Here is a 27,682-nt window from a genome sequence, read left to right on the forward strand (position 1 = left end):
ACCACACTTGAACTGGTGGGACCATCACCTCGCTCTGGTTAACGCTGCCCTTCTCTATCAATGGCAGCACACACAATGGGATCAACGCCCGGTTGCGGGCAGGGAAGTCAGACCAGAGCAGCACTGACCCAAATCCGAATTTGCCTGTCCCTAGATTGCACGGTACCCGTGTTCAAAGCTGCGAGGAGAGGACAACACGTGTGGTCAGGGCTCAGGTTGAGCGCCAGCCCAGCATCCAGCACGTCATTCGCACATGCAGGGACTGAAAATCCACTTGTGGTAACAGCACGTCTGTTTCCGCGAGCTGGTGGCCAACTGCGAGTGCTGCTCACTTCATCACCGCCTTCCCCTCCATCCCCAAAGCTCTCCCCGTTCAATAGCTGTACTCTCCTATAGCCCCGTGGAGCGGGAACCACTCAGGTCCCAGCACCCACAGCCAGGCTCTCCCTTGGTACCTGCAAACCACTGCAATACAAACACCAAAAGAACAAAAAACATGAAGGTGTTTCAGCTGCCTCCAAGCTCTGTCCCTGTTATCATATTTCATACAAATATTTGGCTGAAAAATACATTTCCTGGGACACTGCTGCAGCAAGCTGCTACAACTGTCAACGTAAATGACATTCTGCCAACGGCAATCTTGCAGTGTCATCTCTAGTAACACGGTACTAAATCCCTGCTCACAGGGGACGTGCTCATCTGCTGGAAGACTCTTCAGTGCATGCTCAGCCCAGACCTTGGCTCTGCTGTACCTACACCCATCGTCCTGAGCTGGTCTCCCCATTCCTGCATCACTCGCAGCACAGGCAGAGGATCACGTGGAGCACGCCCGTGAGACCACCGCACAAACATCACCGCGCAGATGCTTTGTCAGTGTTGGGGGAAGGCTGTTGCACATTTGGATTCTTGCCAGCCTGGTCTGAAGCAAAGGTTTTACCTATATACATGGCCCAGCAATCATGGCTACCCTGCACACACAGATCAGGAACAGGCTGCAGAGGTCACAAGGATGAAAAACCCCACACCCACAATCAGGTACAAATCTGCATCTTCCTCTGCCAGTGCACCTCGATGCCCAGCTCACCTGAGCACAGACCTCCAGCACCGAATGCCCATAATCACTCTCCAGACTGGCCCATCACTTCTAAGAGGGCAAGTCCAAGGCTATTACATTATCGCTGTTTACAGAGGCAGAAAATAAAGTGTTAAGGAACCGATTCTCCTCTGTGGCCCAGCAACAGAGAGGAAAGAACCACTCGAGAGTCCTGGCTCCCAGGACCACGCTTTGTTGACTCTCCTGCAGTGACCATCCCGTAAATGTGAAGATACAAACACTGAAATCTATAGGCAGGAGCTGTGGGGTCAGGATCTCAAAATGAATGGTCTTGTTTTAAGTCTCTGGTACTTCTAGCCCAGTAGAAACTATTACATTCTAAAATTGCTAAGATTTTTAACCTTCTTCAGGTCACTTAGGGGACACCACACTGCTTATACATATTCAAAGGGATTAAAAACCAAGGAGGAAGGAGAATTTTTTCAAGACCCCCAACACTGTGCAACTAAAAATAATAGGATGAACTGCAGGAAAGTGAAATTTGGGTTATCTATCAAAAAGACAGATTCCAGTATGCATTCAATGAGGAAAACGCAATGGGAGTACGGGGGAGTCACACTTCATGTGTTTTTTAAAAACAGAATGGATGAAGTCCTTGCAAAAAATGTACTGTGCTAGCAGAAGCACAGCATCTGACAGTTATTTGTGCTGCACTGGGGATGCAAGCCACATCGTACCAGTCGTGGGGCAAACACATAGCAAGAGGTAGTGCCTATCCCCAAGAAAACACACAAAGAGCAAATGTGCACGACGCGGAGGGGAAAAGTGAAGCGATAGGCAAAGTGAGCTGCTGAGACCACACAACATCATGTTCCCCAAGCCCTTCTGTTACTCTTCTTGCACAGCCGCTTTATGAAGCACAGCAACACTTCCCTGTGTATGTCATGGACCACCTGGGAACACAACCAGGGCACACGGGGAATTAATTCTTTATATATGAGTTCAGAGTAGAGTCTGCTTCCAGAGAAAGGAGCTACAAGAAACAAGACACAGCCCTGCCAAGAACAGACCCCAAGCAAAGGCAGCACGCACAGACGGAGCGCCTGGGAAAAGCATCCTACAGCCAGCTCCTAATGCCCTTTTTGGCAGAGAGCACAGCAGGGCTGCAGTGTTCATTCATCATCTGTCCAGGTGAGGGGCAAAGGGACGGAGCTGCCAGACGTGTTTGGCGCTCCGTCCGCCGGGGAGCAGTGGAGATCCAAGGGGAAAATCCAAGTTATCCCTATTTCGACAGCAGGCTCTGTTTCAGGGCTCCGTGACTGTATCCCGCTCTCCCGTCTGCTCTCTTCCCTTCCAGCTCAAAACGCCGCTTCCCCAGGGAACGTCTGGAAATTTGCACCATGAAGTCTGCACAGCTGAAACATCTGCAGCACTTACAGCACCATCATGCACCTCCGCCCTCTGCCCTGCCTGTGTAAGGCCAGCCTGTGTTTAGCCACCGACACGCAATACAGCCTTCCCCACATCACGGGGAAGTCACACCGACAAGGGAAACAACACTTTTGGGATTTTTAGGCCATGTAAATATGACAGAAGGGGGTCGTGCTAATTGCTGCCTCTACTGGGAAAAGGCCTTTAATAGGGGAGATGGAACAATTCCCAGCCATCGTATCGGGAGAGGGGGGAGGAAAAGAACAACTGGGCAGAAGAACTACAGGGAAACGGATTCTTTTGCTATGCACAGCCAGTTCAAATCCAGCGCTGTCTGGCAGGGGCAGAGGCATGAATACGAGATGTTCCCAGGCCTGAGGGCTGGCAACTCAGTGCAAGTGAAAGTGTTTGCATTATAACCAGTATGGCCCCAAAACCTATCGTGAACACACATCCTCGGTCGTCATCCCATGGCACTGCCCAGCGCTCGCAGCTGGACACCAACGCTGCAGGCATAGTTAGTAAAGAGACCGTAGGTCCCACTGCACAAACCTTTTCCAGGGGCCCTGGCAGCGCAGCAGGACCTAAAAACCAGACTTCCATCTTACCTGAGCACAGCTGACTCGGTAGCCATGAGCAGGGAGGGAAGAAGCAGTTTAGTTGCTCCTGCCTGCAGACACATAGGAGTTTGGTCCCTGAAATTTCCAAATAAGCAACTCAAGCAACACTAAATAGCTCTATTTCAGGCTATTGTTCTTTTGTTGTTTGGTTGTCTGTTCCCCCCCCCCCCCCCCCATTTTTTTTTTTTTTTTTTTTTGCCTCTCATAAAAGTGGTGAGATTCGTAGTTTGGTTGTGGTTTTTTACAACTGGCAAAGGATTTCTGCCTGACCAGTTCACTCCAACTGCTATCAGCTGCTTCTGAACAGGGAGGGAAAGACTCCTCAAGCCTGTCCAGGCATCCAAAAATGTGCCTCTGATGGTGAAGCAGCGCTGAAACAAAAAAGGATCAATACCATGCCAGTCACTCACGGAGGAGTTTGCAGCCTGCACAGGTCACTGCAGTTTCCCATCTGTCTCAGAGATACTTCTCCCCAATTATAAAAAACCCCGGAGATTTAACAGGCATGTTTTTCATCACTAGCAGCTCAATCTGGTGAAAAACTCAACCTCGCATATTTGTTTTTGCAGCCAGCGGGTGGTGTGGTGCTGCAGAAGCGAGATTTGGGTGAGAACTCCAGGCAGAAATCTGCTCAGGCCGGCTGGTGCTCCAGAAGGAACGCTTCCCATTTAACCTCTTCCATTGCCTCCATTTGCAAAGCAGATTAAACATTGCAGAGTTACAAGATACAATTATGCAGAACGACTTATGATGCCAAGGACAGCATATTCACCTTTGTCGCTTGATCAATATTACTTCTCAATAGCAAACCAGGCCCAACAAGGGAGCTGGGTCTGGAGCGTGGAACTGCCCACAGCAAGCGCTCCCCTCGCCTCCGTGCTTCAGTAAGCACACAGAGGATCTGGCAGGGGCTGGCAATTAGATACAGAGCATTCAACTGCTCACCAATTCTCTGCAGATTCCACACAGATTACCTCCACGACACAATCCATTGATCAGAGGTGTGTTCTCAGGCTCCACAGTTAATTACACTCCCTGCTGACGGATGAACAGCAAAGCCATCTCTGTGAAAATACACTGGTAGCAGAATGCCAAGCGACGCAATCGTAAACAAAGATAAAAGGGGCTGGGAAGGATTTCAGAGCTTTCAAGGTTAAAGCTGCCTACAAAATATACTGGGGTCAGCACAAATAGGAGACCGATGTGGCAGGGGGGCACTGTCCCAAGAGAAGGGACAGCTCAGCCAAACTCCCAGCCCTGGTGAGTTTGTCCACTCGCAGGACAGGGATTATACAACACGGGACAGGCAGCCGGGCGTGCTGGGAAGGATGCTGGAGTCTGCAGATCCCCACTGCATATACGCTCTCAGCTACGTTCCCATGTCCAGACTTGCCCACCGCACTCTTGGTTTACAAAGAAAAATGTGCTCAGAGACTGAGGCCCAGATCGGGAGGTGAAGGACAGCTCACACCCAAAGCCTTGCTCCAGTGGTCTGTGTCACCAGAAGAAATCCCAGCTAAGGCAGTTTCGAAATACCACTAAAAGATCTCTGGAGCCTACCCAACAGCTCAGCAAAGAGCCAGCAAAACGGACACAAAATGCAAGCTGGACGTCACTGTGCTTAACCTCCTCTGGACTCTGCTAGGCAATCCGAGGTAGACCCAGCCCTGCCAACTACTCCAGCCTCCAACCACTTCTCTTGCTAGCCTGGGCAAGCATCTTCCTCTGTCCGTGCCAGCCGTCGCTTGCCTTGCCGTCCATGGCCACTGGAGATAGATCACAACAACGTGGCACTTCCCCAAGCGGCAGACAGGTTGCCTGACCCCTTTCTAATAGCCCCAGAACATAAAGGAGCCTAGGGCTGCTAAAATGCAACTGCTGTTACAATCCACCTGCAAAAGAAAATCCCTGGGCATAGAAAGAAACAACCCCATCATTACTGTTGGCTACCTAGTCCTTCCTGTGGCTGGGCAGAGCAGCCAGCTGTGACTCCCAGGTGGCAATACCTCCCAACCCAGCCTGCTCACCCCATCAGAGTAAAGAGAAGTCTTTAATAAAATGCCTTCTCTGCAAGTTTTAACCAAAGCCTGCCATATGCAGAACCACACCAGCAGGAGAGATCGTCACTGATATTCCAGCTCAGCTTGCCACGACACACAATGGCTAGCTGGCAGAGACGTGGCCAGCCCAACGCGCTCCTGCCTGCACCTTACCTTTCAGAACACTGAGGACTGCGTCATTGCTGTAGCGTTTTCGAGCAGCGTTGGTTGCCACGCAGTGGTAAGCCCCAGCATCGCTCTCTTGCACATCCACGATTTGGAGGACACCATTTGGAAGAGTTATAAACCTGAGTGACCAAAAGGAAGAGTGTGAGACAGGCTATGCCTTACCTGAGCTATTCATCAGCTAAAAAGCTAAAAAGTCCTCTTATTCCTAACTTTTCTCCTGCAGATGTACAACAGAATCACAGAACGGATTGGCTGGAAGGGACTTTAAAGCTCATCTCATTCCATCCCCCCTGCCATGGCCAGGGACACCTTCCACCAGACCAGGTTGCTCCAAGCCCCATCCAACCTGGCCTTGAACACTTCCAGGGATGGGGCATCCACAGCTTCTCTGGGCAACCTCTGCCACTGCCTCACCACCCTCATGGTGAAGAATTTCTTCCTAACATCTAATCTAAACCTTCCCTCTTCCAGTTTAAAGCCATTGCCCTTTGTCTCATCATGACACACCCTTGTAAAAAGTCGCTCCCCAGCTTTCTTGTCAGCCCCTTCAAGTACTGGGAGGCTGCTCTAAGGTCTCCCCCGATCCTTCTCTTCTCCAGGCTGAACAACCCCAACTCTCTCAGCCTGTCCTCATAGTAGAGGTGCTTCAGCCCTATGATCATCACCAAGTGCAGGTCCTTGTAACTACAGCAGAACGGGACCAAGAAACCTCTGAGCAACCCAACTGGTGGTGCATTAAAAAGCAGCAGGTAGAGACCTATCTGTCATCCTGGAGTCCTCACAACATAGGATCTGCTTTTGGGAGACCAGGCCAACAGGGCTTTGCTGACACAAACCAACTGTATAGTATAAAACAGCTACATACACACCCCACAATTCTACATACAGATTTGTAGAGGTCTCCAAGTGTACAACTGCCTTCGCACACGCTACAGCCAGTTTCACCACTTGCTTTTCTCAAAGCTTTGGTAGCCAGAGTGAAAAATACATTGCAAATAAGCCTGAACATCATCTTTTTCCTGCTGCACCTCAAGTACATGAAGAGACCAGCTGATACACAGCTGTACCTTCATGGCCCAAAGCAGCCGGGACACAGCCGCCTGAAGCTACACCATTCCCGGGTTGTGTTGATTCCTTTTGTTCTTCCACGAGTTTCTGGCTTTCACAAGCTGACAAACTTACAGCTGGGCATTCAGTTCCCCCCCCCCCTCACATTTGCCATGGCTTGCTACTGGGCAACACTTCCATGGAGTGAAATGGCTACATGGCTCACAACATGAACACAATCCTTGCTGCATTACACTGAACAAAGCAGAAGATTAGCAATTCGCATAAAAGTAGGAGCTGGCTGTCAGCATCTCCATTTTCTGCCTGGATTCCTAGATGGCAGCCTCTTTATTCTTGAATGCAAGGCGCAAAGCCTACGTGATCCTTTTTAATTATATATGAGATCCATTTTTAATTGCAAGCCTCTCTAAACAGAGCTGCCGAGCTTTGACAGGCAGCTCTAGGTTATCAGTCTTCATTATGAAGAGGACACATGCAAAGGCAATTGTTAAGGGGAGGGATAGCAGCTATTCCACAGGAACAGCACAAAGACAAGTTACAACCACGAACGCTAGTCCTTCCATCCACAAAGATCACAGTAAGTAAACCTGACAAGTAAAACCGTGGTTCTCCAGGTGCTGAGACAGCTGGAGTGCCATGAGCCATGAGTTCCTGGCCATGGAACCAGGAAGACCTTAAGAAATCATTCATCTCGTGTTCAAGCCATGATCACCAACAGTACGCCTGCTCCTGTAAACATTTATCCTAAATCTCCAGTAATGGAAATTGCCTCCCTTGCCCTAAGCAGCCTGTTCCAGAGACAAATATCCTTGTGGTGAGTCTAGCATCTATCCTGGACCTCAGCTGCTGCAATCTGAGCTCATCATTACCTGTCTTCTTCACAGCTGATGAAGAAACAGAAGAGCTAACAGAGCTCTCCCAGTGACCGTACTGTCTCTACTGGCACAACCCTACAGCCTGATTCGCAGACACAGACCTGCTGAAGCTTCCCACGTACACAAGGGCAACTGCCCCACATCCTTAAAGCCACGCTCCTGCTACTTACAAAGACACTTCTCCTAGGATCAAGCTCCAGAGACCTCAGAGGAGGTGGTACCGAGAAAGCCCTCATCAGGATGCCTCATCAGGACTCAGGAGAAAGATGACAAATATTTGCATCCTCTCAGCTCTGTGGATGGAAAGCCTCCCACTGCGATAATATTTATTTTTGTCGTGCATCTGCTATTTGAGTCTGTAATTAATATCAACATATTTCAAACACTAGGCAAGGCATCTCCCAGCCACAAAAAGACACTCCAATTACGTATCACAGATTGACTGAGGCTGGGAAGGACCTCTGAAAACTGTCTGTGGTCTTTCCCCTCTCAGAGCAGGGTCAGCCAGACCAGGTTGCTCAGGACCGTGTCTATGGTCACACTCATCCAACACGTCCAGCTTCACTTGAAGGCAGAAAACAAGCCACTGTTTCTAAAGAGGGCAGGAGCTGGAGGCAAGGAGGAGTGAGTGGGGAGACTTGATCAACACGTAGCCCAAGATGGTCCCTTCGGTGAGGCCAGCAGTAGAGAGATCTACTTAACGCAGTACGTCCCGTTGGGAAAACATGGCAGAGGTGAGCATTGCTCTCCCAGGGAAGCAAGGAGGGAAGAAAGGCAGGATTTCTCTGTCCACAATTTCTCCTAGCTGCTCACAAAGCCTCCAGCTCTTCAGGCTCCCGGCAGCCCTGAACTAGAAGCCTCCCGGCAGCCTCCAAGGGCGTTTTGCTCCCTTCCCAGGCTCTCCGTAAGGAAGCGCGGTTTGCCTGATGATTCAGAGCAGACAGTTGGCACTAGCTTTTCTTCCATACAAAGGGCAGATCTTTTTCTCTGTGCACCTTCAGATAAAGCAGAAAACAAAAACCAAAGGACAGACAGACAAAGGCCCTAGGAGAAACAGAAATGCTGGAACCTCGTTAGTCTCAAGAGTTTTGCCGTTGACAGCTACAGCGCCAAGATCTCACAGGAGACTGCCTTGAATGGGGGCGAAAGGGAAGCCCCCCAATCGCAGCAGGTAGCTGGTTAAAGGGCAGTACGCTCAGCCCACAGAAGGCAGCAAGCTTTGGGCACAAACACGGAGCTGTTCCCCTCTCTGCTCCTCCCTGAGCAGACCCCGACGAGAGCACCGAGGCAGCACTCCAGAACTGAAATCGTGCACCGCTCCTTCGTGTCCAAACCCTGCAACCCTACAGCTCAGTGCGCTACGCTGTCTGCATAGCGGGGGATATTCCAGCATTAACAGTCCAATTCCCTTTTTTTCCTTGCTCCCCAATAAACTGCTGGCACACTCTTCCTCACAGCCTTTTGAAGATATACAGAGTAAAGCACCAGACCTCAGGACAAGTTCGGAACCTGCAGCTTTGTCGCAGACTCAAAGTTTACAAGCCATTTTGCTCGCAGCTCAAGAGCCCTGTATGTGAACGTCAGCCGCATTAAGGCACTCCTGACACCTGACAGAAGTAAACTCTCCACACAGATTAAACCCTCACTTAGCCAAAATGTGGAAAAAGCTACTGCGATTGTGAACCGTGTGATCTGCAGGGTTATGTGTTTATGTGCAGACCTCCAAAGACCTCCAGTTCCTAGCAAGTACTCATCTTGGCTCTAGAGAAAATAAATGGCAATTTGGAGCCTGGTGTGAAACCCAGCCAGCACCTAAAACAGAGAAGAGATTACACCAAGAGATGTAGCGCACACCCCAAAGCAACTGCAATCCAGAGAAATCCTGCAAGCCACCTCTCAGCAGCTGCTGCAGATTTAAGACCGTGGTTTTTAAAGGCATTTCAGAGCCAGAATTGCAAAATCCTTCTGTGCCTTACTCGCATATGAAAGTTAGATTTTGTCCTGAACCTCAGCAGGGCAGGAAAGGCATTCTGAAAACATCCATAAGCACTTCTCTACCCTTTGGGTTCTCTTAAGTATTTTTTAAGCTCAGCCTTCAGCACCTTCGAGATGGCACCATGCCAGAACCTGCACCCAAGAGCAAAGGCCTGATTTTGTACATACACCTAACCATGCTATTCTGGAATATGAAATCATCATCCTGATGCCTACCTATCCAAATGATCGCATTTTCACAGCTTCATCAGAAGCGTGCACAAGGAGGGAGCCCACAGTAACCAGGCTGCCCTGAGATCTGGTCTTTAGGCATGATGCGGTAAGGATAACAGAGAGCTCTGGTTGGCAGCCAACGTTTCCTGGAATTCACTTAATTCCTTCGAAAGCCGGTTATATTAAATCCAACAACAACAACTAGACAACAACAAAAAAAGCAAATCCTTCTGAAAAAGCATATTAGCTAAAACATGATTTAAAAAAGCAAGATCTGCAGCCGGAGATTATGGTCCGGCTTTTACAAGGAAAACAATTTTCAGGCTGCCCGTGTTGAAAGCAATCTCCGAGCAAGTAATTTCACAACATCCATCGAGCTGTCTCATAAAAAAGCCATTGCCCTATCTATGGCACACTTCCCTCTGCAATCACTTCTTTTTTGTTTTTTCCTTCTTTCTTTATTAATTAATTTTCCTCTCATTACAAAGCAACAGCTTCCTATAAACCTTTAGATACCACACTTCAGGCTCAAGGATATAAGTGGTTATTCTTACAGAAACAGTCATTGCTGCAAAATTATTCCTAAACCTTACCCCAGCCCCCTCTCCTTCCTCTCCTTCTGCCTCTTGGCTTAACTTCCCTGGGAAGGAAACCGCTTCTTCTACAGAACAGAAAATCAGTTTTTAAGAACTAAAGGACAATGCAATCACTGATCCCCTGCAGAAGGGACATCTACAGACCAACTAACAGCCGATTAATGGTTTATCCTCTTCTCATACCTGTAACTGACCTTCACTGAGGAAAATGTATCATGCTGCAGGACTCTTATCTTTTTTCCCCAAAAAGAAAATTCAGGGTCTTTTACTAGATGATCTCTAAACATGGGGACAAAACAAACGGAAAGACCTCCCAGGTTACTGAGCACACACAGCGCTCTAGGATAATCATTAACCCTGAAACAAATCCGTGTGGGAAAACAGTGAAGCAAACGACTGTCTCTAAACGTCTCACAACCAAAATGAAAGAAAAACCACATCATGGAGTTCCCCCGCAGCCTGCTGTGCCCTGGTCCATACACACACCACCCTTCGCAGGGTGCAGGTTCTGTGCCGTAAGAATCGGCACAATTTGAAGGTTCTCTATTCGCTTTTATGCTGCTGTCCGCCCTTCTGCATACTCTTCTTGGTTTCTCTCCAATGATCTGGATGGGGAGTAAATGGCTGATATAAACTGGGTGGAAATTGTGCATGCAGACCTTCCAGGCCACTGGAGAACTGAGGCTCGAGTCTCAATTACTTTGTTTATCAGCCAATTTCTAGTCAATTTAATTTCCTTGAAACTATCTTCTATAGAGTGAACACTTGGTCCATCATGGCAAAGGTTCCAGAACAACAGATCAGTAATAAAAAAACGGTGCTTTTTTTCTTTTTTTTTTTTGGTTGGATGTTGGGGGAACGTTAATTTTATTTAGGTGTTTTATGGACCTGTTTGCACGGCCCCCTTGAACACCTCCTCTTACATCACTTAATTATCAGGTCCGAACCCAGTCTTCGTTCTCTCTCTTCATTCTACCTTTTTATGAAGGACTTCCACATCCTAAACGGTCCTGTTTTGGTTTGCTTTTTTTCAAGCTGACCCAGGAAAGCAATCAGGGAATCACCTGGGTTCTGCAGGAACAGCTTCATGGTCCTTCTCCCACGTGATGACAGGGGCAGGCAGTCCTTCGATCCGACACTCAAACCGGGCCATGCCATTTTCTTCCACTGTCTGCGACTCCGGCTGTTGGAAAAAGCGTGATAATGCTGGGGAAAGAAGAGGAGAAGGAAAGTTAAAAACTTAGCGTTTCTGCTGAGAAATGCAAACCTGCTATGATATATGAGTTAAGAGGAAGGTTTTTCTTTCCTAAAGCTAGCCTGAAACGTAATTCCTCACTTTCCCATGCCCTACAGACCCCCAGCAGTCTTAACACCACTAACTGAAAGGTTTCAATGTGCAAATTTGCTTCTTGCCTCATTTTCTCCTTTAAGGCAACAGTGTGAGAGAAAAGACAGGCAATTAGCTGGTTTCAGCAGTTACCTTCCTAAATTACTTCCTTGTCTGTTCACTTGCTCCATTTGGGAAGGACACACAGAATGAGAAAAAGAACAGGAGAAATGCCACAGTCCCCCAAGACGAGAGTTTCCCCTTGCCTTGTAGCATTCAAAAAATTAAAACAAGGCAAGGGGAAGAACAAAGCCAGATGTCAAGTTACTTACACAAACCAACTGCCCACAGGCTGGCAATGCTGGAGACTAGGGGAAGAGCCCATCAGGGTTACGATCCTCCTTCTCCACAGTGAACAGCTTTGCCTGCAAAAACCAGCTTCATCCTACTCAAGCAGATGAGATGCAGCCAAGGGATACAGACACAGCCACCTTGCTAAGAGGAGGAGGACGGATTTCATACATGCCAGGATGCTTGTGTGCTCTCCAAGGCTCACCCCTGTCTATACACTTCTTTCTATACTAGAGAGGTTGAACTTGCCCCGGAGACAAAGCACTAACGTTTGTGACTCTTGGACCGCACCCTTCCCGCACAGCTGCCTCATCTTCCTCCCCTTCCATGCACACAGTAAAACCCCACTGATTTCAGCGGAGCAGAAATCCTCCCCCTGGCGCTGTCAGCATCTGTCCTACCAACAGCATAACCCAAAGGCATCTCAGTCTCACGGTAAAGTTTTGAATATGCATGTAGGTTCCTTGACGAGGGCAGAAAGCTTGTATTCTTCCCCACCAGAAGAACTGGCTTCTGCTTTCAATAACTCTCTGTGAAACCACCTTTGGTGTTAAACCCACCCTGCCGTACAAATTCGTCCAGCAATGCTATAACACAAGTGCCAGAAATCCTGAACGTGGCACAATAAACATAAATTTCAGCCAGAAAACAGGCTGGGCTAAGCACAGCGCTTGGCTTACAAGTGACCTTCTGGTCCTCCAACACAATTACGTGCTTGTCCCACCACCGCTTCCCAAGAGCATCCATCATTGCCTGGGATTTCATAGGACTCCGAAACCAAAGTTTTCTTTGCATCGCACACACACACAAACATACATGCACACACATACACGCTTTATTGTAGTGTTAGCTTGAGAAAGTATTACATGCTTTTACATGACCCATTCTAACCTTGGCGTATTCTCAGCTGTCATTAGTATTTTTCTTTAATTCAAATAGCTATCACATGTTTAAAGCAACTCATTGCTCTCCGCAGCAGCTACAGACTGAATTCTCCCACCAGCTGTCTGCCAAGTCTAGTTTTTCAATTCAATACAAATGGCAATGAAAAACGTTTTCCTGGAAAAATTTGAGAAAGACATTAATATGTAAGGCCCTGATTCAGCCAATTGCTTTAGTATTTGCAAATACACACTGCAGACCACTTTAACACAGAGTAATTTCTACGGATTACAAGATCTTTTAAGCTCATGTTTTTAAAACTTGCTGAACCCAAGAGTTTAAAAGAAAATCCATCAAATGCCAGTGCACTTTCAGGATGGTACCATCAAAACAATCGCCTCCTGGCAGCAGATATCCTTAATGCTCTTTCCCGTTATTCTCTTTTCCTCCTACAAGTGCAAATGAGAATACTTTGGCAGGCTCTGAAGGGCCATGTACCCAGAAAAATCACGATGGGAGGCAGGAATCCTTCTAAAAAACGAAATCTGTAGGCATCTCTGTTTCCTCCGCGTCATGTCAGGTCACCGGTCTCTCTGTTCATTATTAAGTGGCATCTTCTAAGCTGATACGATGAGCTCCCAAAGTTTACAGCAGCTTTAGACCAGTCTCCAGAGACCCTAAGTAGCACATGGTGTGCAGGAACAGCAATGTCATTGTCACCAAGAGCGGTGAAAAGGCTCCGTAAATCCCAGCCGGCAGCTCCCCGCTCTCTTTGCTCTCCCTCATGGCTGCCCGCATGTATATTTTGTACAGTTTGATAAGAGACGCAGGTTGTTTAGCGAGCCAGGCTTAACTCTGCACATTTTGGCATGAAGTGCAAAGGCGTACCAAAGGTGACAGTGCCTCCTGGGCTCCCCGGGGTTACCCAGACAATAACCTGTGCCAAAGCAAGGGGCTGCCGGCTATTCCTTCCCATCACCTGCCAGACCTGCGCCTGCAAGCTTGAAATTCCCTGCTGAGAACCGAGTCCTGCCCTTCACCTCCATCCAGCCCCATCTGCCTGCTGTGCTGGGCTCCAGAACGGCTCTTCAAAAGCAAAGAGCCAAGAAATGCACCCGTGACAGATTTCTCATTAGGATGTGGAGGAGCGTGACGAAACAGTGACCCGGATTAGGGAGCGCAGCGTCTCTCTCTCTCCGAACAGCACGCAGGAACAGCCAGGCTTCCCAAGCAGAGTCACAGCTCCCCGGCAGAGCCAGCAAAGGCTGAGACCCCAGCGGGTGCCGGAGGTTCAACCCTGGCAATGCAGAGCAAACCCTGTTTTGTCTGTTAGTGCCTTCTCATGACAGCTCTTGGGGTGGGATTCAGATGCTGAGCTGCTCTGTTGTATTCCTTTTACAGGATTGGGATAGGGATAGTGGCGATCACTGAGGACAGGCTGAAAAAAATCACCTCTGCAAGCTCTGAAAGAAGCAGCCTGCAGCCTCCCCCATGAAGGAGAGGACAGGGAACATGAACAGGGATCTTTTGTGCACAAAAAGCAACACCAAAACAAGATAAGAACAGTGAAAAGGTTCCTTTGATGCAGGACTGAACAAGAACCCCGGATCTCAGCACTGGCAAGGCTCAGGCAGAGACAGACTTGCTGGCCAGGCTCATCGCTCCTCCACAAGCATCCTCTGCATCAGCTTGGGGCCAAGACCATAGCATGTCGTGATCCTTTGTGTTCCTCCTCTCTCATCCCAATGGAGGAGGCAGAACATGTCCAGTGACCCAAACTAGCCTCAGAGCTGTGCTGCAAACAGCTGGTCCCGGGAGGAAAGAAGAGAATCCATCAGAGCAAGGCGAGCCTGCCGTGGAAGAGGAGGACTGGAAAGCAGGTCCTGCTACCCTGATGCACTGCACAGATGTGCACGTGGCTCACAGCGAGCACCAGGCAGGCTCCAACACACTGCTCACCCTAGGGCCACAGGGATCCTTAGCAGGGGCTGTTCTCCCAGAAACACGTTTTGATGGAAGGGACTATCGCAGAAGTGCTGCAAAGGGAGAGGTTTTCACGTAGGCAGGCAGGGAAAGACGATGCTTGAGGGAAAAAGGGAAACAAAGACGACAGATACATACTCAACATTATTTTCAACTCCTCAGCTAGGGGTTTAGCTTGCAAAGCCATCCCGAGCCACAAAACCCCTCCCAGCCCTGTTGCACTGATTACCCTGAACACCTTAACAGGCGCTCAGTAAAAACGACCCACTGCAGGTGAGATGGTGAAGAACAGTAGAGCAAATTGCCCTCAGTAACATGCCAAAGCACCAGGCTCTGCGCCTTCAGGAATGGAGCACGCAGCTCCCTCCCCGCTGACACGTTAAACCCAGCTGGAGCCAAGCCGTGTGTGCCAAGGCTTTTAGCCCTGAGCCCAGGGGTGCAGTACGGTGAAACACAGCACCCTCCCCCTCTCCCAGCAGCCTGATCCGTGCAGGAGGCCGTGAGCTTGGAAACACTGCCAGCCAGCAACACTACACCCCAGGCAGAAAATGCAGTCTATGCGAGGAATTCAGCCTTCTGAAACAGGCTTGCTGCTCTCTCCCACAGCGCTTTGCCCCCAGACTCTCTGTGCGCTCGTCCCCTTTGTATCTTTTACAATTATTCGTAGGTATTTCTAAGATGGGGGCAACTTCAGCCCCCGCTGAGATCATATACATCGCCCAGACGAGCCGGCTCTGGACAGCTCACCTCTGAACAGGCCAGGGAGGTGGGAGGGAAACAGGCACAGAAAGTCATGGAAGCCATTTGCCACGGCCTCACAGCGCGGTGGAGGCCGAGTCAGAACAGCGCTCGGTCTGCAGGGCCATATGGCAGGCACAGACCCGACCCCCGCTAATCCGTATGGGGCTTGCTCCTGTCCCTTCACAGATGCCAGTTCCTCACCTACTCAAAACAGCATCTGAAAGTCACATCTGTGGATGGTCCAGACCCCGTGTATTCATCTGCTGGAGGTTTTCCTGCCCAGCCTGGCTCTGTGTGCAGTCACCGGCCTTCACTCACCTATGCACCTAATCCACAAGATAAATAGCATCAAATCCAGAAAATAAATCCTTAAAATAAGAGTAAATCCCAGTCTGCCTTTCCTCAAATCCCAGGCACGCCATGCGTCACAAAGAGACGTTTTCCTTGCAGTGAGTGGATGCCGAGAGCCCGTCTGCGCCGATTCCTGCCGTGGCCGGTCCCTCCCGGTGCAGTAACACACCAAACCTCTCCTGCGCTGGCTGCCGCCAGCCACGCAGCGCAGGCCCATTCCCTCCAGGCACAGCAAACGTCTTCATCTGACAGTCACAATTACTGTAATTTTTCTAGAACCTCCCTTGCACAAAATGTTTAAGCTAAATTAACAGCTTTAACAAATCTTCACGAATGTAGTTATTAACAGGTAGAAAGCTACACCTTCCCACAACTAAAATAACGCCCCTGGTATTTCCACGTGGGAGCAAGCAGGGCTCGGAGAAACCCATAAACCTAATTCATCAGCCTGAGCAGCTGTTCACTTAACAGGCACGTTCACATCACAGACTCGCTCCTCCTCGTTTGCCACGGCCACCGCTGCCCCGAGGTGTGGATGGTGGGCTGTGGCACGGGTCTCCCTTGGTGGCACGCAGGGTGCTGGTGAACGCTGGGCAGTGAGCCACATGTTTATCCAGCAAAATGTGAACAAGCTGGAACACCTGGGTCGGGCTGGAAGGAGAAGGATGGAAATCATCACAGCGTCACAGCCTGCACACATCGTCCAACCTCCATCCCTCCAGCGTGTCCGCTCCGAATGGTCTCTTCCAGCCTCCGGGCTCGCCGCTGCCCGGCACGTCCCTTCCCTCCCGTGGGGAGCCGGCAGCCCCTGCACACCGAGGTGCCAGAGCTGCTCTTGGGGCTGTCAGGCGGGAGACGTGGACTCCCGCAAGGTTGAAACGTGGCATACAACATTAACAGCGCAGAAGCGGTGCTGAGAAAGGCAGTAAATACATGAAACCCCCAGCACACGCTGGCAAACAAGGCTGACGGGGACTCGGCATGGCACGGGCAGAGGTGATGAGTGGAGTTTATCCCTACCACCACGAGGTGAGTTCAGCATCTGCCTTCAGGGAGGTGGCAGAGGACTCGTCCGAATCCCCCAGCAGCAGCTTTTGCACCGACCGCAACGGGCACCGGGCCGAGCCCTCGGCGGTCCTGCCACGGCATGCGGGTGGCACCAAGTACCGTGCTCATACAGGGCAAGTTAGTCATGAATGAACAAAGAAATGAATCAAGGTATGAAAAGCCACAGGAGGCGACTTGGTATTTCAAATATTTCAAATACCCAACATTCCTACTTGTCACTGCAAGATGCAGTGGCACACAGAGTGCCCCACATCCCTGCGTGGGATCCCCAGCCCAGGGAATGAAACACACTGCGGGTCAGAAGCACAAGCTGATGCCAGGGATAACATATCCCACCTGCTGAATAGGTTTTCTTCCACTACCCCGCACTGATCAGCAGTGTCCAGGGCAATGAGCACAAAGAATAACTCCCACCTACACGTAAACAGCTTTGGATAGACTACTGTATTCAGCGGCAGGGGGAAAAAAAAAAACGCAGGCCTTTAAAATCCTCATTTGCGCCAGCTGAATGCTAATGAGCAAGTGCTTCTGCCCAACCCACAAAACAAATCGAGGCGAGAGATGCATTTCATTAACCAATTCCCTCGCCGCTCTCCATTCAGAAATGAGTATGTTCTGTCAGGTGCGTGTGTGTGCCTCAGACGCAGCACTTTGCCTGTGCAGATGGTAATAAAAGCAGACATATGAGTACGCACAAGGAGAGAATTCACCTGAAATTCCCCGTTTCTGGGAGAAACCCAGAATGGGACAGAGAGACGTGTCACCTATGTCTGCTCCTCTGGAAAAATCCAGGGGGAGGGAAGGGCAGTTTAAGTCAGTCTTCTGGGTTTGAGATGTCTCCACTGTTCTCACTCATGAGACACCAAACAATAAACCCAGCTCCACAACAGAGGCACAAACCACCGCCACCGGGCAAGAGGCACAGTGCAAACTTCCACGCTAAGTCACCCTTAAAAAGGAATATATCTTAATTCAGGATGGCTGGGGTTGGGGCAGGAGCAGCCAAATAAATCCTCCTGGATTAAAGATGCCTTTTCAACTCCAGGTCTCCCACCGCCCCAGACACTATCTGTGTGCAAGATCCCCGACTTCATCTTCACAGCCCTCAGGGGTCCCTTCACTTAATGAAATACTGGAACCAGCTATTTATCTGGCACTACAAATCACTGAAAGGAGAAAACAGGACGGATGGGTGACCAGCAATCCGTGGCTGCTGCACGCTAAATGTTTTCTGAGCAGAAAAGAAGGACATGTTGCAAAGGTCAAAGATTTTCCCCTGATCTGGCAGAAGCTTCACCTGCCATCAGGAGTGCTGGTTTCTACGGCACAGTGCTCACAGACCGAAACACGTGCTCGGCCAAACCCGGACCGCCCTGCCTGGGGTACCAGAAGCTAAATACACCACAGTGTAACGTGGGTGTTAGGACATCCCCTCTGCATCTTCACCTACCACAGTTCTGAGCAAGCACAAAGGCACCCTGGCCCCCATGATGTGCTTCATCAACATTTACATAAGTCACTGTCCTGGGGAGAAGTGTTACTGTATTCATGTTATTTTCTAACCTCACCTGTTTGGTAGGTCAAGGAATCACTTACTGGCACTCACATGTTTAAAATAGCTCCAGGAGCCTCTCCTGAATACAAAGGGATTTTATTCTTGAACGCTGAGCAAAGATTCAGCAGTTCAGATCTTGGAGTGTCATTCTCAGAGATGGAAACGAAAACCAGCCTGAAGAGCCCTTTCTTTCATCTCTTTCATTCTAAAGAGAGATTCACCTCATAAGACAGTCCCGACACCAAGTGAAGCCACAGACTCTTCGTCACGTAGACGGTCGTCTGTCCCAGCCTCCACGCTGCTCTTCATTGTCTGGAGTTTCCCCTGGAGCTCAGAGATTTCCACCACGCTGAGATGGGGTAAATTCTGCCTGTCGGGAACATCTGAGCAAACCCAGTGGCACCTACTGCATTCACCAGCTCCTGAGGGAGCTACAGCTGCTTGGCTCTGCCCTGGTCTCAACATCCCTTGCTCAGCATCAAACTCCCCGTGTTCCCTCCATGCTCCTCCCCAAACTACACTGACTGTTCACCAGGGAACCCAGAAGAGATCAGCGGTGACCTGGAGGCAGCAGAGCTGATGTGCACAGCCAAATCCAGCGCGTGAGACCTAGAGCACATTCCCAGCCGGCCATCCTCTCTGCTCAGGGCTATGACCCAGCAGCTCTCCAGTTGAACTTGCTCTCAGTTCCTTACAGAAGAGCTTTTCCAAGCACTTAAGAGATCAGAACACTACGTCACAGCAGGACAGGCTGGAAAGTATCCGATCAGCTCCTCATTTGCGTTGCACCCAGCACGAAGAACCAGGACTGCAGGAGGGGAACCTTCAGATTAGCAAAGAAGTGTCAGAAAAGGTTACCCTGCCCTGCCTGCCCATTTCAGCTCAAAGTCCCCCTTTTGCAGTTCTGATACTGCCAACACCACTCAACGGCACCATTAGAAAGTCAAGGACAAGAACAGCCCAGTAACCGGCGAGGGAGAGGCGAGGGAGACATGGGGCCAGGATCTCTGGGTCCTACTTAGCCATGGGGTCCTGGCAAGATTTGTCAGACACAGAAAGCGATGATGATAGAAGGCTGCCTGGGAGCACAAGTCCAATGCCATGGTCTAGTTTGGTCTCTGTGGGAGGGGAGGATCTCATTATAGGCACTTCAGACCATGCTGATACACAGAGATTTCCTTATCCAGAAGCCCTGAGCACACTGCTCTCTCCTACTGCATAATGCAGTCGAAAAGCAGGGTGCTGGACACATCCTTCCATGCTGGGACACGCTCCCTGGCCCCGAAGCATTGTAAAACTGTTTTGGCTTACCTGCTTTCCTCCCACACCTGAAATCAGCAGCACTGTGCTTTAAAAGAGCATGTTTGGGAACTGAAATTCAGTGCATCTGTCCCCGCTGGGAACCTGGTACCTCCGTTGGCTCCACCAGGCACTCAGAGCTCCAACACTCCTGCGCACTACGGTCACCAGCCTGGGCTCTCATCAGATAAGTTGCTTTGCCAAAGATTAAGCTCCTGCTCTTCCACTACTCACTGCGCCTAAAGGCAGAGCTAAGCTTTCACAAACAAAAGCCATCAGAAGGGGAGACGTCCAACATCCTGTCCACCAGGACCTCACAGAAGATGAAAGATCCCAAGGCCTCCCTTGGTGCACCAGTTCCCAGCTATGTTCACAGTCTTCACCATTTTCATAAGGCCATATTTAGACACACTAAAGCTGTCAAATTCACCAGACGTTTGAAATGGGGAGAGCAGTAGGCGCCCCTAGAAGCCTGTTAAGATCTAAGTCAGCTACTTAGAGTAGGGACAAAGGAGAACTCGGACCACCTGAGTACAGCCTGGCTCGTTTCCAGTGCTTTTTGTCCCTCAAGTGACCACCCACGTCCACCCGACTGTCTCACAGCGACTAACTTTTTTTGTCATTGTATCCCCACTCTTCACTCAGGGCAGGTCCTGACGTGGACAGAGTCACGGGCCACCCACTGCCACCTCTGGGGTGTGGACGGGCTAAAGAGCTCAGCACCATCGAGCTGGGAGCACACAGCACACCAATGCAAGCGTCCCCATCCCAAACACAGCCAGTCCTTCCAGCTGTCCCCACGCAAGTAATGTGGGTGCATTCCTGACCCCACCACCCCGAGGTGACTCAGGCAGAGGAAAGGCAATGGGTGCTTTCTCCCAACCACTTCCCCATCACCCAGCCCCTTCGTTTCAGCCAGTGCTCACAGATTTCGAGCAGTGCTTCTTATCTATGTCACTGGGGCAATGAGCCCGTCACAGCCTGGTCATAGCCAGACCCCCACAGCCTCCTCCCCAGGCAGAGGGTGCTGCAGTCAGGGCTGCGAAGTGTCGAGTTCTCTCCAAAAACAGGCACTGTCCTTTTGGAGACTGAGGAGGGTCCTGTTTTTAATTCATGGCTGACGGCACTTACCTGGGAGAGTTACACAGGACGTTAGCAGTAGGGTAACAGAAAGACATCACTGCTTATTTGCGGACTATCCCAAATCCTATCTACACATCATTAATAGAATTTCACTTCATAGACACTTTATCTCAAACTCTCTGGGAGGCAGATGATCTGTATAAATAACAGGAAGGGGAAAAAGAAAAAAAAAAGAAAATCGACAAAAAAACCCCAACACTTACTTGAAAATCTGACTGCGGCCGTTTGACTGGTGACAGCCCCCAGGGAGCTGTGAGACACGCAGGAGTAATTACCCTCAGCGCCGGCCCTCTCAGGATATTTACTGTCCTTTGCCACAGCCTGGGATGAGATGAAGAGCGATCCATTCGGAAGCACGTGCAGATGTTCCTGCTCCACTAAGGGAAACCCATTCTTCTTCCACGTGATATTGATCACCTGCTCAACAGGGGCCAGGTTACAGTCCAAAACCACGGCCTGGTTTGGCTCCAGTATCACCTTTGCAGGACCAGCACTACAGCTCAGCTCCAGAGAATCCCCTTCCAACAGCCTCCCTGCAAAGAAAAGACAGCATTGCAGTGGGGGTTGCTTTCCTTGGTTAATCACATTGCAGTTTTACACAGCGAAGGAAGCACGGTTTTCTACGAGTGTGGCTGGAGATAACAGGTGGAATTCAGCCCTGTTAGGTCACCGGCACCTCCCATGACACTTGTGCACTGCGTTCTCCATCACACATCCCGAGGGTTGCACAACCTGCACCATTTCTGCCACCGCACACTGCGCCCGGCAGCCACCCCTTCTGTCCACACTGGCTTTTTCCATGCTGGATTCAAGCAGAGAAGAACTGGAAGAAGGTGAAGTGATGGCAACAGCAAAAGCAAGCACAGAAGATGCAGTAAGGGCCCCAACCTGCCATGGCTGCCTATGACAAGCGAGGGCTCCCCCTCACCTGCCTGCATACCTGAGCCTCCTTCAAGGCTGATCAACCCTCACAAGACAACTAAGTGGAAGCAAAGGTACTCAAGCCCAACTTGGTACCCCAATGACAATGATCACAACTTGGTTGGAGCAGTTGCCCCTTAAGGGCTCAAGCCCAGCTGGGAACCCACGAAGACAGCATCTCCCACCGATGCTCATGTACTGAGAAACTCATTTCAAAGGAAAGACAATAAAAGAACAGCTGAAAATGTGACCTGCTCTCTCTGAGCGTTTTATCCCATATAGGTGAATCCAGAATGAGAACGGATAGCTGCATTTTCCCCACTAGAAAAGGATATGCCTGCTGCAAGCAGACAGTACCCAGAACATGCCCTTAGGCAACCTGCCTGCTGCACCCGGAGGCTAGCGCGGTGACCAGCAGCAAGCTAAGTTGAACAGGTCTTGGTCTGGCCGATTTCCAAACCCATGTACTTGTAGGAGAGCTCCACCTCTGAAACAAGGCTCGGTGTTTCCTAAAAGAATATTGCCATTAATAAAATGCATTTGCCGTTAGAGTTCTCCAGAGACACTAAGTCAATGTTAGCTGGCAGCGCTGCTTCCACACACCAGCAATTTCAATCTCTGCTGTGCTCAAACCATCACCATCCACTCTTTTTATGGCTCTGCTCCAAATTATTTTGTCACTGCTCCAATCAGAAATGTTTCCTGCCTCTATAACAAGTTTATCAACACTGGATATGAACCACATGGCTCCTTGCCCGTCTCCTATCGCAGAAGGCTACAGATTAATTTTATAGGAATTCAAACACCCTATTAAACCTGCTACTACCTACTGCTGATAAAAGGGCTGCATTTTAAAAGAGTGTGTGTTAAGCATGCAATTAGGGGCAATGACACGCAAAATTACACATGCAGGGAGACAGAATTATTTCAAGGCATGTGCTGGAAACTACAGGTGCCCCTGTAAGGAAGGGTCTAACCCTGCCCACACACGGGGCTGATTCGGTGCCCACCCAAGCCCACGGGGACGGGAACTTGTCAGGTTTGCCATCATTGCCGGTTTGCAGAACGACCACCAAGAACTTGATATCGGCCAGCTATGTCCCTTCAGTGACAAGGAGGCTACAGAAGAATCCTACCTGTCTGCTACCTGTTGATTGCCATCATTATGGGACAGAACAGACCCTGCCCCAAGCACCACCATCTTCGCTAGGATGTCCAGGGGACAATCTCCGAGCGTCCAAAGCCAAAGCCCAGCAGGACGCAGAGATGCCCATTTCACAACACTCTATGTGGCCAGCGCAACATCCGGGCACTGTACGCCACGACCGAGGGGCAGCTACTGCCAGCGCAGAGCTGCCTGCAAGCCTCTAGATTTAGGGTTTTCCTGCACAGACGCTTCCACTGTGCTGCTAACTCCCACTCTGCGGGAAGAAGGCAAGGCGAGAAGCAGCAGACGTCAGTGAGCTCCCAACGTGCACACACCGCAATGTCATTTCGGGGTTTGCCAGCCAGCACAGCCCTGGCAGGTTCCTTGTCCCCCGGCCCCCTCAGGTCAGGGACCAAGCTGAGGATGGCCACTACACAGGGACTGTCACCTAATACGCTCCTGTAAGGGCAATTCTGCTCATTCATGTCTCCTAGGGAAGATGAGACCTTTGAGGATCACGGCAAGCTACAAAACTCACTCACTGGCTCCACAGGAGGCTAGAAGTTGGGGAACACGAAGCTGAAAGGCTGCCTCAGATGCTCTGGAAAAACACGGCCACTGGAAGGCTTCCATCCAAGACAGCCGGAACCAAAAAACTGTATGAAATATGGAGAAATTTAAGCACAGAGCAAGTTACCACCAAATACGTGTGTGAAGGTGACATGGTCAAACACAGAAGAGGGTTAACAGTCTGAGGCTGGGGAAAACTCAGCTGAGCTAAGGACAAGAGGCACGCTCGGAGCCGCAACGCTGTCGTGAGAACCCCCATTCACGGAGGAGCAGGAACCCAGACACTCCTCTGAAGGGATCTCCCCGTAGCAGCTGCTCCTGGCAGCACGTCACCCCGGGCTTAGTCAGCCTCTGTCTTTACAGCACCTCCAGGGAGGTAGGGCTGCTAAGGCCAAGGCTGAGGCATGCGATACAGAGCTTATTTCAAAAGATGTTGAAGTTTTGTTGGCTAAAGTCTTAATCCTTTGCCTTTCCTTAAATTTGTTGCCTTTAGAAGCACAAGTCGAGACTGAGGAGACAAGGAATTAACTCAGGTCACAAATCAGTCTCTGCCAGCATCAACACATCAACGCATCTCGGACAGCTCTTGTGCAGCACCAGTGTTACGGGCACCGACGCTGCCTGTGCCTACTCTTACCCTCCTTCAGCACCGACCCTCCTGTAACGCAGCAGGGCTGGCTGGGCACGGCCACCTGGAATCCGCTGGCTCTGCACGCTGGGCATCCCACGTGCCCTTCGCCACCACACACATGGGCTGTCCTCCTGCCTCCATATTCTCCACAGGCTCATCCTCCAGGCCAGGCACTCCTGGTCATCACTTGGGGAACCAGCTGGTATATCTGTCCTATTTTCTGTTTTCTTCAGACAGCAATTAAAATGGCATTTTGCTGAAAATACTCTTCCTCTTCAAAAGGTGAAGCGCGAGGGGACAGCTGGCTGGCTCAGGCAGCCAGGAATAGAGCAGAGATCTGCAGTGCAGCTTCCCACGCCAGCACAGGTCGGTAAGAAGCAATTATCAGCCTCTCAAACTTCAATCCCTTAAAAATCAAGCCAACTTTCTTGCAGGAGAGTAAGAACAGGCAGCTCCATACTTTGCATCGTAGCAGAATTAGTATTTGCTTTTAAAAACATGTGATGATGTTTCTATATCCCTAAATATTGCCCAGCTCTTTTCTCCAAAGTCAAAACCTACCTGGATCCAAGCTTCTGGCTGGTCTGTTAGAGAAAAAAGAGCTAGTTACAAAACTCTGTGCCAACTTGCAGAGCTCACCCGCACCGAACCCAACAGCCTGGCTCAGGTCTCTCTCTGCTCTATCAAGACAGGAGAAACGACCCTTGGAGGGAAATGCATTTGAAGCCTGGACCTCGCAGGCGACTGTTCTGCCGCAGCCCAGGAGGACGTTGCCTTCTTTGATGCCTTCACACCAATAAACACAAGATTGCACATCTTTAAAGAGCAGTAGTCAATCCTTTCCTGGAAACCTGTTCCAAACAAATCATCCACCCAGTAACAGCAGAAACCATTTAGAGGCAACGAACCTCCAGGGTATCAGTATGTTTCTACTCGCAAGCGTCCTCTGCATCGCCAAGCAGTGCAGGCTCCACGTGATGGTGAGAGCTCGGGACCGTACTCAAACCACTGCCCTTTATTCCAGGAGAACCAGAAATGTTTCTAGACCAAGAAGCCACATAAAAACCCAGATGTATTCACAATCCCTCAGGGCTCAAACTGAGCACCTGGCAGAAGACCATGACAGGGTCAAACACATGTGACAACCCATCGCTGTTTGTCACTTAACGCAGCCTGGGAAGGCTTCCAGTTGGGCAAATGAAGTCCCCAACCGACATCAGGCTGCTCTGACCTGTCCCAAAACATCCAGCCCTCCTTCTTGCCCTTTTGGCCCCAAAATACTGCAGGTTTTTGGTGATCGGCCATTTGCATGTACAGAGGTTGGAGCAGCAGAGCCCAGAACCCGGACCTGGCATTGCAAATCTTCTCCTAAGATGTTCAAGGAACTGTATAAACACTCCCTGATTAAGGAAAAAAATACCTTCCAGGCTCTGGAAACATAGGAGGAGGTCTAGTTCAAAACACCACAGTAAATTAGCAAGCCTGACAATGAGATAAAAGCCCCTTCAAGGGAAAGGATCAGAAGAGAGTAAAATTAGTCCAAGTGAGATCAAAGACAAACGAAATCAGGAATGTTAAGTGCTTACAGAAGCTGCTGACTATTTCCAACCTCCATTCTTCATTGTACAGTGACAGAAACGGATACGACCCTGTTTAAACACACAGCCCCGTGCTCACGCAGCCTCCTGCTCACCTTCACCCTCTTACCTGCCGCAGGTGATCCCGTAACGAAGGTAGCGAAGACTGCCCAGAACAGCCCCCTGCCTCAGACAGCAAACACGGCTACTCGGATGGACATCGATAATAACACGGAGGTGGGCTTCCGAGTCAGAAGCTAGGTGGTCTTTTCACCTATCAGTTCAAGGCAGCTCTTTCAGCTACAGACCTGTGCTTTGGAGCCGGAGAGCTTTTTCCCTTTCGCTCCTCCTGGATGCAGTTCCAAACATCAAAGCCCAGCAAAACGGGAAGTTTTCAGCTCATGGATCTCTAAATTGAGGCCAGGGAACGCTGTACCGCGCTGGCCTACGGTGGGCAACATCACATACACATTCCAAGCAGGCTTTTACATCACAGCACACAAAACTGCCCGTCTACCAACTACCCAGAAACGACCCAATACAACTGGGAATATCTCAAAACACTTCTCTGAGGGAAAAGGGGCCAAAAGCAGAGTGGTGAGTTGAGAGGAGAGAGGAACAGCACAGTCTGTGCTCATCCAGTCCCAGGTAACCAGCAGAGTTCATACTAAACTCCACTAAGCCCAGCAAACTGCTGAGCTATTCCAAGGAGGACAGTAACAGCTTTGAGATTATAAACGTATGTGCAAATACACACTTACATGTAGATATATACGACATACGTGTGCGTTCAGATGCACAGAGATCTGGGGGAATGCAGATCTATTCAAACGCAGAGCATGCCCTGAAATGGAGAGTCATGGATGCAGCAAGTTAAAAGCATTTTGTTCCCATGAAAATTATATTTTCTGACTCAAGCTCTGCAGGTTTTTTTTACTCTCTCCCGTGTTGCTAACCCCTAGGCTACATTACGCACAAAAACAGTCCAGGAGAAAAATGTTCTTTTTCTCCCATCTATTTCCTCACTCCTACCAGCCAGCCATCCACCTCCAGTGTCCAGGCCCAGTGAAGTAAATTAAAAAGTCTCCTGTTGAGTGGCATAAAAAACAGGGCGCTTCAGATGAACAAAGGTTGTAAAATCTTCAAGGCACAAAGCTGTCCTCTGCCTTCCATGGAAGCACAGCCCCTGCCAGCAGCAGGCTTGATTCCAGATCCAAAGCAGGCATCTGAAAACCCACGTTAAACCAGCTAACGCCTCCTTTCCCAAATCGCGCATCTCGACATACAGCCAAAACCCACTCCCACCATCTCCTCTCCCCATCATCAAATGAAGGCAGGAATAGCCCAATTTACCACTGAGCAAAGGGGAAAAAAGAATGAATTCTTTTGGTTTTGTAATTTCAAAACTATAAATAACCAGGTGAAGTGTGAGCTAGCAACACGGCGAGGTTTGACAGATTCCTGACAATGCAATTACTTGGTCAGAGGCAAGACATCCAAGACACACGTTACTCCAAGCCCACAGATTTGTTGGGAGCTCGCACTCCATGGCCGAGAACAGCACAAAACCCCACTTGTCTCCTTGTACGTAGGGTTATTTCCCTTCCCTGGGATTTAACCACCAAAATCAAGGAGGAAAGATCCAGGCAAGGGAGACGCTTGTTCTGGTGAAATTTTGGCCATCAGCAGTAAATATGCCCTTGCGCTTTGTTACACAGCATGAGCAAATAAAAGGTTACTGTTCAACAGGAGACAAATGGCTCTGTTCAGAGGAGGATGAGTTGTGTTTTAGTAATTACTTTAAAACCAAAATATACAAGCATAAACCAAAAGGACACATTTCTGTACACAGTTGGAACCACCTGATCCACAATCCTTGGGTACGGTCCGTGAGCTCCCAAATGGCCCATCACGACGAGGACACCCAGCACTGTCATGCTGGTGCAGACAGCCAGCGTACGCCCTGGATACAAATGCAGCACTGCCATAAACTCAGCAGATAAAACCCACCCCGGTTAGACAGCACAACTCAGGCTCCTCCCTGGCTGGTGTGAGG

At 49.8% G+C, this 27,682-nt stretch overlaps 1 protein-coding gene across 1 annotated transcript in view; it reads right to left on the bottom strand.

The window, feature by feature from the left end:
• The window catches only part of IGDCC4 (immunoglobulin superfamily, DCC subclass, member 4), a gene marked incomplete at its 5' end in the record, with an annotated part of 62,688 nt that extends 41,375 nt beyond the window's left edge, over positions 1 to 21,313 (bottom strand). Inside the window, 3 exons of the mRNA XM_009709232.1 lie at positions 5,319 to 5,452; positions 11,145 to 11,286; positions 20,984 to 21,313. Coding sequence (XP_009707534.1) covers positions 5,319 to 5,452; positions 11,145 to 11,286; positions 20,984 to 21,313 — 606 coding nt within the window. The remainder of the gene's footprint in view (positions 1 to 5,318; positions 5,453 to 11,144; positions 11,287 to 20,983) is intronic.
• Positions 21,314 to 27,682: the final 6,369 nt, after the last annotated feature.

The sequence above is a fragment of the Cariama cristata genome, unplaced genomic scaffold (genome assembly GCF_000690535.1).
Source record: "Cariama cristata isolate BGI_N322 unplaced genomic scaffold, ASM69053v1 scaffold16190, whole genome shotgun sequence".
NCBI lineage: Eukaryota > Metazoa > Chordata > Aves > Cariamiformes > Cariamidae > Cariama > Cariama cristata.